Source organism: Plecotus auritus (assembly GCF_963455305.1).
Source record: "Plecotus auritus genome assembly, chromosome: 6".
Classification (NCBI taxonomy): domain Eukaryota; kingdom Metazoa; phylum Chordata; class Mammalia; order Chiroptera; family Vespertilionidae; genus Plecotus; species Plecotus auritus.
Window position 1 is genome coordinate 112,028,280 of NC_137773.1, and position 12,436 is coordinate 112,040,715.

The following is a 12,436-nucleotide window of genomic DNA, read 5'->3' on the forward strand; positions in this document are numbered from 1 at the left end:
GCGTCAGTGGAATCGGTATTTGGCCGTGTGTCTCACTTCTGTCATCAGCACAATGGTTTGAGATGTTCCACACCTGTCAGTTCATTCCTGTCTGATGGGCATCAGGCTCCACTGTGTGCTTGGACCACAACGTGGTTATCTGCTCACCTGCTGATGGACATTCGGGGTCTCCAGTGGGGTTACAGGAATAAAAACTCCCACGGACATTCAAGGGCAAGCTGTGTGGGGGCACGTTCTCAGGGAGTGGTGCTGCTGGCTGCATGGTAAGGTTACATGTGCAAGACGCTGATGCAGCTCTCTAAGGTGGCTGTTCCTTGCGGCACTGCCATGCTCCTGCGTCTGGGATCTGGCTGCTTGACGCCCTCCACACTCCCGGTGAGGTCGGCACTGCCATGCGCCTGCATCAGGGATCTGGCTGCTTGACACTCTCCACACTCTCGGTGAGGTCGGGCTGTGCAATTTATCCTCCTAACAGCTGAGTCTGAACCTCACTGTGAACTGAATGTGTTTCTTTGTGCCCAATCATGCCAAGTATCATCGCAAGGGCTGTTCACCTATCTCCTTTGGTGAACTGTCCAAATCTTTTGTGTATCAGACAGAAGGATGGTGCATATGGATCCCTGGTGGCTACACTAACATTTATTTGTCAACTTTTTATTATTCTAGATATAGAGTCAGCTTCAAAATAAACCTGATTTCAAAAATTAATAAAAGGATTCCAAGAATTGTCATTAAATTCATTTATTATTTTATATAAGCATTTACATCTAGTAATCATTTTATATAATTACTAGAGACCCGGTGCATGAATTTGTACATGGGTAGAGTCCGTTGGCCAGAAGGGACCATGGGAAGTTGGCTGTAGGAGCACACTGACCACCAGGATACAGCCCCCACTTGAGCGTCTGCCCCCAGTGATCAGTGCGCATCATAGCGACCGGTCATTCAGTCGTTCAGTCACTTAGGCTTTTATATGCAGGCAGTCCTCGGGTTACGACGGACTCGACGTACGTCGTTTCATGGTTATGTCGCCATCTCCCATTTACAGTATTTATAAAAAAAAAAAAAGGCCCGTCATTTCAACGTATGTACATATGTGCTTTATGTTTTTTATTATTTATTTACTATAAGTAAAGGTCAGGAATTATCTTTCTTTTAATTTTTTGTTACTCTTTCACTTCATTACTGCTGTGAATGTGCTCCATATGAGTGACATAGGTGCTTATGTAGGTGGGTTCCGACTTACGGCAAAAATTGAGTTACATCGCGCTATAGGAACGGATCTCCGACGTAACCCGAGGACTGCCTGTATATAGATACCTTTATTTTATCACTGTCACTATTATATTAATACTAGAGGCCTGGTGCATGAAATTCATGCACGGAGGGGGGTGTCCCTTCAGCCCAGCCTGCATCCTCTCCAATTCGGGACCCCTCAGGGATCAGGCCTAAACCGGCAGTTGGACATCCCTCTCACAATCCGGGACTGCTGGCTCCTAACTGCTCACCTGCCTGCCTGCCTGATCACCCCTAACCACCTCTCTAGCCAGCCTGATCGCCCCTAACCACCCTTCCCTGCCAGCCTGATCACCCCTAACCACCCTCCCCTACTGGCCTGATTGCCCCTAACTGCCTCTGCCTCGGCCTCCGCCACCGTGGCTTTGTCTGTAAGGAGGACCAGACAACCAGAAGTTGTCTAGTCGCCCGGTCTAATTAGCATATTACCCTTTTATTAGTATAGATTAGAAGCCAAATGCACGAAGATTCGTGCAAAAATGGGCTTTCCTTTCCCTGGCTGCTGGCACCGCCTTTCCGCTCTGGCCCCGGAACCACCTCTTTCCGCTCCAGCCCTGGAGCCGCCTCTTTCCACTCTGGCCCTGGAGCCACCTCTTTCCGCACCAGCCCCGCCTTCCCACGCTGCCCAGAGGCCCTGTGCAGCTGGGGCAGTGCAGAACGGCTGCATCATCACCATGGCGACGCGCAAGCATCCCACCCCGGCCCCGGCCACTCGGCACCTGCATATGCAAATTAACCCTCCATCTTTGTTGGGTTAATTTGCATACTCACTCCTGATTGGCTGGTGGGCGTAGCAAAGTTATAGTCAATTTGCATCTTTCTCTTTTATTAGTGTAGATTAGAGGCCCTATGCACGAAATTCGTGCAAGAGTAGGCCTTCTTTCCCATGGCTGCCGGCACCGGCTTCCCTTTGGTACCCAGGACCTGGGCTTTCCTCCCGCCGCCAGCAGGCACCCAGGACCTGAGCTTCCCTCGCAGCTCTGGCTTTGTCCGGAAGGTCATCCAGAAGGATATCCGGTCTAATTAGCATATTACGCTTTTATTATTATAGATCATTATTACATCATTTATTCCTAAAGAGCATAAATCACAGTAAGTATCCCAGTTCATAGAAGTGTCACCTACCTCTTTCACATTTGCATCATCGAAAAACACCCACTTGGAACTCTTGGTGTGAAACGTGAAGGCACAGTAGTGCCGGCTGGTGTAGCATATCAGACCAACAAGGTGAAGTTCACTGTTTTTGGCATTTTCATCAGTAACCCTATAAAAAAGCTGTTTGAAAAATTAGTAATGTACAGTTAGGACTGTATCCTTAGCATAGCAGTGATATGCTATCATGTATCTGACTCCCCATAAACGCATCTCCCGGGCGTGCTACCCACCCAGTACTGCCTGGTGTGAAGGCACCACAGTCCTGCGCGCCCCCCCAGTTACACTTCCAATCGCCCGTCAGGAGCATTACAGGAAGGCCCTGACTTTAGCCCAGTAATACAGTGCCTCCAATAGAACTGACACGTTACATCTACAGACTCAAAATATGAAATAATCACCCATTTTCTGATAGTTCTTGATTGAATCACATATTCGAACACACATTAAACTTGTATCACCTAAAAGATAATTCTCTAAAAGTTTAATTGTAACATCAACCAATTCAAAATAGTTAACTAAGATGGTAAAAGCATATAAGCGAACAGTTCATATTTACACTTATGATCACATGACCATCACTCTAGAGTGATAAGAGACGCAGCAGGAGACAGAAGCGAAAGCCACTCCCGGCCTGGGCTCTGAGTAAGTCCAGTTAGCCTGACTGGGTCAGCTCCAGGAGAGTTCCATCTGAACCTCCTTCCCTTAGATAGAGAACTTAGTTCTAAAAAACCGGCCGATGAAAGTGTGTCCGAGAGTGCAAAACTAGAAGGAGGAGAATGAAAGAGCGGAGATACCCCGGGAAGAGAGAGATGAGTTGCCAGACTCCGAACCACGTCGCTGGTCAGGTCCGAGTGCTCAGAGTCCCAGACCAGACCAATGGTGACGATCTCTGGGCAGTTCATCAGGACACGGCGGATCTTTATTTTCTGGCCACAGTTACTCTAAAGAAAAACACAAAAGGCAAGTTTAGGAATTACTGAAACAGATATACCACAGGTGGCGCCTGTGGCATGATGAAGTCACACTCTTAACATACATTGCAAATTTATTTCTTTAGCATATTAAAATAAACTTCTAACAAACTATTTCTCTTAATTATTGATTAAACAGGAAGTTTATTTTAAATCAAAGTGCTTTCTTCAATATTTTTGTAAATACGTTAAAACATGAATTCAGCCTAAAAAAATCAGAAATAGAACCCCTGAAATGATTAATAATAGTACATCAGAAAAGAATGATACTATTTGGGAAAAAAAAAAAAAGAAATTAATTTTGTCTTTAGTGAAATGATAGATTTCTGAACTTTAAAAAAAACTGACATATGCTACCTTAAATCCTTCCAAAGTCGAGTGTTTAAAGAACTAGTGCTGAGATAAATAGCTCGCATGCTATAGTTACCTAAAATAACATTGCAAAAACATATTCTTAAAAGTAATTCCATAGACAATCAACATGACATAATAACTTCTGGGTGTCTCCTTTAAGCGCACACAGAAGCCACTGACAGTCCAAAACTGCTTACGGGACACTTCCGATAGTCATCCGTCGTATTCGCTGCTTGCAACAATTCCGCAAACATTTCGGGCTTTACACGCTCATGCCTGTCCGTCATTCTTCCAACTTCGTTGCTACAAAAGAAAGAAGCAGTCCCAAATCTGGCCTATGTATGAAATTACGTATGAAAAATACTAAGTTATCAATATATGCAGGATCACTTTTTCTGTCTTAAAACATGATTTTGTGTAAAAAAAATTAACCATAAGTTTCCATAAAGTGAAAACCATGAAATTTGGCAGGTATGTGATAAAAAATCAGGTCAAGAATGGAATAGCACAAAAATTATAGCAGTTTGGAACCACATGAACGAGGTAAGATGCTCTGTCTAAAGGTAGTTGTAAGTCAAATATTTTTTTTACATTATGACTTAAATTATGACATCAATTACTGAGGGGCGTGAGTACAGACTTGGACCTAACAGACTGTGGGCAGGCTCCCTCTCTGGCCCAAGGCTTTCAGCAGTTACATTTCCAGCTGAGAGCAGGCTGCCATCACTGGGAAGGCCAGCTAGAGCCATGTTGGCAGCCGCACCTCCAGCTCCCATCGGGCGTGCTTGCCATTTCATCGGAGCCCGCAGGTATCTGCCACTTTTTATTCGGCCTCCCCTGGAGTCAACCTTTTACATACACATATCAAGTATCTTTAGGCAAATATTTAAACATTTCCAAAGAGACTGCAATGCGGCTCAAAACCCTTACTAGTTTCCATTCCAGAGGCCCTGGCTCTATTTAATGTAAGTGTCCCAGGGCTGGACATAGTTGACAGTTCAGCGGTAAAAAGCATACAATATTCAGTCACAGCTCAAGCACCCTCCTTCTAACGCACTTCACCCGTGGACAGAGAGCACTAATCAGACCCGGCTGTCGGGGAGTGGACAACCAAATACTGAATGAAATGGAACCCACCTGGCTTCCAGTCTTACTTGGTCTATGTATCAGATCAACCTTATTAAACCTATTTCTGCATCAATGAAATGGTGCTGTTAAGGTTAAAGTGACAATTTATGTAAAGCCTGGAACATAGTAAGCATTCAATAATTAGTAAGCATTCAATAATTAATATCCAATCCTCAATACCCACAAAAAGAGACTATCAGAATTCATAGTCTGGGCTCTTGAGATCTGGGGCATGGGCCAGGGCGCACGGATGGAGCGCTAGTTTGTGTGGCCTCAACTCCTGCTCAGGGATGCCTGTACACAGGAGCTTCAAAGCGAAGGCTTACCGCTCTCCCTTAGCACAGGCTCTCCTGTTCCAAACCACCCTACTCTTCACACAAAGAGAACAAAACGAGCCACAAATGACTGAAGTTCAGGGAATGTTTCTTTAAACCAACGTTCCCCCAACTCTGTCCATACAAGAAAGATGCTAAACACACCCAAATAACCCAGTTGTTATTACCCAACAGTGTTTAAGAAATGCTGTGCTACACCCACAAGAGGAGGGAAGTCTAAACATGGAGTGGGTGAATGAGGAGCACCTGCCTCACTCTGCAGGGGGAAACACTGCGGCTGTGAGTAACCAGCTGACGGATCTGACTGAGGATCATCGACCACCTTTGGCTTCTGCACTAGAACACCTGCAAGTACCTGTGACCTTAGTGTGTGCACACAGCAAATAGGATTCTCTCCACTGCCTGCTGAGAGTGTTCAAGTGATGGCTGTTGTGTGAAGTCTGGGGATACTTCTGGGTCCCTAACTAGTACTGTTTCCTGGGCAGGCAGAGTGGAGCAGGCAGGCAAGCCAGGCAAATTCCTATTCAGGTGATGGTGAGGCCTGAAGGCCGCAGACCTAGCGGAGGGTTGTGTTCACTGTTTTCTTTCTTTCCTGCTTCCCCCGTTTCCATCACCACAGAGGCACACGGCCACTACAAAGTCACACCTGCCAAAGTTAGGGAGTCAGGTGTAGCTCCCATCACCATGGAGGCACACACGGGGCTGACAAGGGACACGGCCACTACAAAGGGGACACCTGCCGAAGTTAGGGAGTCAGGTGCAGCTCCCTGACCACTCGCTTGTCATTTTTTAAAAATTATTGTTTTTTAGAGAGAGAGAAAGGAGGAGAGAGAGAGAGAGAAACATCGGTGTGAAAGCAGAACAGTGAGCAGCTGCCTCCTGCATGCCCACCATGGGGAATCGAGCCCACACATGTGCCCTGACCAGGAATCAAACCAGCAACCTCTCGGCACATGGAACAACGCCCAACCACTGAGGCACACCGGCCAGGGCTGCTTGTCATTTCCAGCCCTCCTGCCCAGTTCCAAAGACGTGCTCTCGATGTGAACAGGCGTGAATGTTGACTCATGTTTTGCACATTTCACCAAGTGGTAGATCCATCTGGCTAACTCAGAAATATCCAACTGAGACAGACACCACTTAGTACCTCTGATGGTCGCAGCCTGAGTCCCAGACAGAGAGCAGATACTCACGGATGCTGTGGGCTTACAAAGTAAATGCTCGCTGTGCTTCGTTGTGCTATTAAATCTTTGGTGAAGGTGCTTTCCGGTTCTTACCACAGGGCTGTCGTCGAAATGTACCGCACGAATTCTGTGAAAGGCAGAGGGTCTGATGAGGCCCCACAGCTACGACACACGCACTGCGGCAGAAACAGACGCTTAATGCACGGCTCGTGGAACACAAACGGCATCTAAGGAGCGAGGTCGGCGCCTCACCTGCTCGTACAGCGTCATGGCGAACTTCTGGTGCGCGACGCAGCACTTGGAGATGCACATGTCCGCGTCCCGGCTGGGCACGATGTGGAAATGGATCCTCTCCAAGATATTTTCCTGGTTTAAAAGCAGAAGACACATGAGTGGTGAATCTGGCAGAGACACTTCAAAATATAGCCCTTTATATCCTCACAAGCGTAAGCCTTTATGGTTTCCCTGGGCTAGATCTACGCGTTCCCTACTTAGTGCCAGCTTTCCTGCTCAATGACACCTCGAATGCTGGTCAAGTGTTCACCACATGTGGAGTCAGCTTAAAACAAATCAAATAAAAGAAACATCCATTTCACAAATTTAACAAAAGAAATATAATGTGTGGTTCTAATAAAGATTTTTAAAATCCTTTTAAAAATCAAGTTACGGTAGCTGACATCTAGGACTTAATACCAGAAAACAGTTTCCTATGTTTCCTGTTAATTAAACACAATCCTATGTGGCTCACGTGGACAGTCCACGTGACTTACGTCCATGGTGGCATGCAATAACAACACCTGCACTCTCACCACGCAAGGGGCATGCTCCCCACAGGCTCAGGGGACAGCTCAAGTCTAATACACATCACCAAAGGCATTACTCCAACAAATTACCCTCTTTTATCAAAGCGTAAATAATGGATCCTTTCAACCACCTTGAAAAGTTATCAAGCCGGGACTGCTAGATACTCCACGAACTGTCGCATCCTGTGTTAGTGCATTTCAGCGAAGTGAACTATAGGTTTCAATATTGTGCCCCATATATTTATGTTTAGAGCAATGGACCCATTATTGAGAATTGTAAAAGCCTATTTTATGATGTGTGTGCTGTTTTGGACGTTTAGTCAACATGGCAAGTGTGCTGAGCAGACCCCCTGTCAAGGAGCTGTCGCCCTGTCCAAGGAGCAGAAAAGATGCTCACTAACAACAATGACAGAAATCCGGAGCACTGCAGGGGCTGTGACCTGACGTATCCAGCAGGCACGACTGAGGCTACACCTGGACAATTGAATACATCAGAGACATTGTGAGTATTTCAGGCCCTGAGCAAAGGCTGTGAAAGGTGAATGAGATCACTCACTCGCAGGGACAGTAGGGGACGCAGAGCGAGGCCTGCAGTTCAACTGAAGGGCCTTACGTGTCAGGAGAGAGTCTGGATTCTAGTCACAGAAATATTAGGAGAGCAAGCAATAGACTGAAGAAAATGATATTAACCAGGGCCATTAAAAAAAAAAAAAGACTGTGACCTAACCGGTTTGGCTCAGTGGATAGAGCGTCTGTCTGCGGAATGAAAGGTCCCAGGTTCAATTCCAGTCAAGGGCATGCACCTTGGTTGCGGGCACATCCCCAGTGGGAGGTGTGCAGGAGGCAGCTGATTGATGTTTCTCTCCCATCGATGTTTCTGACTCTCTATTCCTCTCCCTTCCTCTCTGTAAAGAATCAGTGGAATATATTAAAAAAAAAAAAAAAAAAAAAAAAGACTGTAAGGCCCTTGCTGGTTTGGCTCAGTGGATAGAGCATCAGCCTGCAGACGGAAGGGTCCCGAGTTCAATTCCAGTCAAGGGCACATGCCCAGATTGTGGGCTCAATCCCCAGTAGGGAAGCATGCAGGAGGCAGACAATCAATGATTCTCTTTCATCACTGATGTTTCTATCTCTCTCTCTCTCCCTCTCACTTCCTCTCTGAAATCAATAAAAATATATTTAAAAAATCAGACTGTAAGGGGCCAGGCTAAAAGGCCACAGGAAGGAGGCTTCACTGGAGCCTGAGGCAGGAAGAGGGACAGGAGAACGTAAGACAAGGAGAACCTCACAGGGCTCTGAGGAAGCACGGGGGGACTTGCTAGCTGGATACAAGGTAGGAAAGAAACAGTTGCGTCTTACAGGCAGCCTCTCTCTCAATGAAACACCGAGGAAGGTGCAGAAGGTCCGTGATGGACCACGGAACGCTCTGCTCATCCACACGGCGAAAGTCCCAGGGCCTCCCGCCACCGGGCCTCTCGACCTGCCATGGAGTGCGTGCCAGCCCTGCTGCCCGAGTCACTGCCCACTGGAGAGGCTCACCGGCTGTGCGCACCTGCAGGCCCAGGGGGGCGGGGCGCCGGCTTAAGTGATGTCTTTAATTGAATGAACCTTTTTGCTCTAATAAATACATTTTAAAATACCCTAGTAGCCTAACACTCAGTAAAACTTGGAGCAGCACAAAGGGCAAAACCAGAGGTCCACAGAGCCCCCAACTGAGCTGCAAAGGCGCTCGGACCCTCGCCGCGGCTCTGACCGTGTCACTGTCTGTGAATCGGCTCTTTAGGGGATGCGAGCTCTCGCAGGAGGCTCCCAAGTCCTTACAAAGCACTCGGCAGCATCGTCCATGAGGCCCAGCTGGAACCTCTGCTCGTCCCGGAAGCTCTCGGCCAAGGCACGCCGCACGTTGTCCGACGGGAGGGCCTTTTCCCGGCTATGTTGAAACTGAGCAAACATGGTCTGCGAATCCACAAGCACATGTGTGAGCTCAATGCCAACAACTGCAGAAACACATCCATATTTCACTCGCACACGGTGACACAAAACTCTACCCTCAGAAACCAACACTAAACAGTCTTTTACCCTGAAATTCCACAGAAAAGCCCTGTGCGGAAATGGCTGCCCAGCTTCTCAATCGAGCGTTGGCATGCAGGAGAACCAGCCAGCCTGCTCGGGCCCAGCCTGGATGCTCCTGGCTGGGTGTGCCTGAGTGAGGCCCGTGTTATACTGCTCCCCGGCTGATTCTGACCAGGTCTCAGGAAGTTTTGTTGATAAGTTGCTTTGAATCAAAAGTGTACTGTAGGAATTAAAATTATGTTAACCAAGAATAAACATCTAATCACATGAAAAATAGCAGGAATTTGGTAGTGTTCAATGTGTTAATAACCTGGACAGTGTGGCTCAGTGGTTGAGCGTCGACCTATGAACCAGGAGCTCATAGTTTGATTCCTGGTGAAGGGCACATGCCTGGGTTGGGGGCTTGATCCCCAATGGGGGGTGTGCATGAGGCAGCAGATCAGTGATTCTTTTTCATCACTGATGTTTCTCTTTCCCTCTCCCTTCCTCTCTCTAAATCCATTTTTTTAAAAAGTGTTGATAAAATCTTAGATTACTGGACAGGATTTCAATGACATAAATGAGTTGCTTAATCTATATGGACTCCCTGCCTCTGCCTTGTATATCTTCTCTTTATGCTCATTCCTGCAGCCAAGTCCAGTCCAAACACAGTATCCAGTTAAAACAAATGGCGTCACCCTCTATGCCAAGGACCCCAACTCCTGGCATCATGCAGGAGAAAAGCCGAGGTCCTCAGAGAGGCCGGGAAGGCCCTCCGTGCCCTGCCCTCCTGTGCATTACTGATCACTCCATGATGAAGCACCTGGCTGTGACTAACAGTCAGCCTCACTTAGGGCACAAATCTGAACGTGGTGGGGACAGCTCAACCCTGCTCTGGTGGAGGCCTGTGGCACAGCCTGGCGCTGGGAATGGACTCATTGAATCCCTCACTGATGCCAGGCAGCTTCTAGTGCTGCCCACTGCCGGGCTGTGGTGCCAGCCTGGCCTCCTCCTTGGACCGCAGCCACTCCGAGAATGACCACTCGCCAGACAGAGCCAGGTGGGAGCCTTGGCACCTTCTCCAGACACCTCGCCTCAGGGCTGCAGCATGTGCAGCCACATCCTATGTCATGGATGGGTGAAGGCAGCCCACACAGAGGACTCTGCAGGCAAGTTGTGATCACTGCTCCCCACACCTGAGCTACCTGGGCACCCGTGCCCACACAGCGGCTGCAGCCAGATCTCCAGGACCTTGTCATGCTCACGGCCCCTCGGGGCCCTGCCCACCTGAACATCCAGTCCACTGTCACCCTTCCAGGTCGTAATTTAAATGCCACTCTCCCAGCGAGGGCTTCCTGCTGCTCGACTCTATTCCCCTTCCTGGTCCATTTCCCTCATTTGCAGTTACTACCGCCTGATATACTTCCCATGGTGCTGATTTCCTTTCCCTCCCTAGAATAGATGCTCCATGAGAGCAGGCTATATCACTTCTGTTCACTGCTGCTTCCTTGGCAACCAGAATTTAGTAGCAGTTCAAAAAACAGGTTAAAACTAGTAACTTCACAATAACGTAAAAGGCAATGTTCCCAACAATTTCATACCATGTAGAATATTAATTTAACTGTCCTTGTATAGAAGTGAAAAATGAAAACATAAACCCAAATAAGTCATACTTTAAGAATTCATCTTCAAAATTATAAATCACTTGACAATGAACTTTAATTACAAGTGAGCTAATCAAACATGGCAAATAAATCAAACAAACTGTCAAGTAACATTAAAAATTTGGAGAGACAATCATTGGAAGTTGTCAGAGCTATAAAGGTTACCTTCAGCGCACAGAATATGCAGGCCTCTCCCTGACAAACGTGCCCCGTCAGGGCCCGCAAGCTTCTCCGAAATATGTCCAGCTGCCACAGCACCTGCGGCAGGAGACGTGGGGAGAGACGGTGAGACTCTCGGTGAGAAGAGGCGGAAAAGTCTTAGAAACTGCAGACCATGACGACCTTTAACCTCCTGCACAACATCAGACACACACCCCTAGACAGCACCAGCAGGAACCAGCGATGCCAACTGGTGCCCAGGGGAGCCCGTGAGCAGCGTGGAGCAGGCGAGCGGAGGCCTCAGGTAAGGACTCTATGAGCAGGACACACGCGTTATTGCGGGGACTTGGCAGAGACACAACAGAGGAAGTGATCGTAATACTTGGAATGAACTGGAATTCAGAGAGGAAATACAATTGGACTTGAGACCCGGGTGCAGCACATGGGTGAGTGTGGGGTGAGCGAGAAGACAGGGTGAGCAGCGGCCTGCGTGCTCACCCCGCACTGAGGGGAAGGCGCCTGGCTGGCAACGGGGTGCAGCCTGGTAGGAAGAGCAGTTAGAAATAACCCTAATACTTTTGCTACAATTATCCAGTCATCATTTGCTACTAAAAGACAGAGAGAGAGAGAGAGAGAGAGAGAGAGAGAGAGAGAGAGAGAGAGAGAGAGAGAGAGACTGAGAGACTGTACTTGTTTAAATAAATCAGTCCAGTACTTAAAGTTGGTCTGAAAAACCTGACGTCTCTACTGTGGAGATACTGTGCTGCCTCACACTCACAGAGCTCTTGATAAGGATCCCACACTCAGTTATAACCTTTAAAGTGGGAGAGCAGTGCCAGGCCTAGCTGGCAGGCAATGAGTGCCAACTGCTCCCTGCTGTTGTCTTTACTGCCACAACCACCAGTGTATCGTTACGTGCAGCCTCCAAAGGAAGGGACAGGACAATCTGAAGACATAATGGTCAGAGTTTCCCAATTTAATTAAAATTATAAATCAGTTCTCAGCAAACCTCATACAAGAAACATGAAGAGGACGATGCGGAAGTACACCACCACCACCATAGCCGCCCAGGGACAGAGAGAAGAGGACGCGGGCAGAGGGACAGGTAAGATGACAGCTTCTCATCAGAAACAACGCGAGCCAAAGAAAGGGAGTGAGAGCGTCACAAAACTGAAGAGAAAACGGGCAACTTGGACACGTTTAAGGGGTGAAAGCATCTTTCAAAAACAAAATGAAGTTGATTTTTTCCCCAGACATACGAAAACTCAAGAACTCATGGCCAACAGCCTGGACCACGAGAAACGCTGAGAGGTGCCAGCAGAGCCACGCTGGGCC

The 12,436-nt window shown here is 47.8% G+C and overlaps 1 protein-coding gene across 5 annotated transcripts in view; it reads right to left on the reverse strand.

Annotated features, from left to right (window-relative positions):
* USP53 (ubiquitin specific peptidase 53) overlaps positions 1-12,436 on the reverse strand; it is a 52,042-nt gene that overhangs the window by 22,706 nt on the left and 16,900 nt on the right. For 2 of the 5 annotated variants that reach the window (XM_080674197.1, XM_080674195.1), the window contains exons 3-9: positions 11,108-11,200; positions 9,048-9,182; positions 6,676-6,789; positions 6,517-6,599; positions 3,974-4,079; positions 3,246-3,392; positions 2,422-2,571 (exon numbers count right to left, since the gene is read on the reverse strand). In XM_080674197.1, the coding sequence (XP_080530323.1) occupies positions 2,422-2,571; positions 3,246-3,392; positions 3,974-4,079; positions 6,517-6,599; positions 6,676-6,789; positions 9,048-9,182; positions 11,108-11,200 (828 nt within the window). Of the gene's footprint in view, positions 1-2,421; positions 2,572-3,245; positions 3,393-3,973; positions 4,080-6,432; positions 6,600-6,675; positions 6,790-9,047; positions 9,183-11,107; positions 11,201-12,436 lie in introns of those variants that run through there. The other 3 variants (XM_080674198.1, XM_080674196.1, XM_080674199.1) reach the window with 3 other exon arrangements.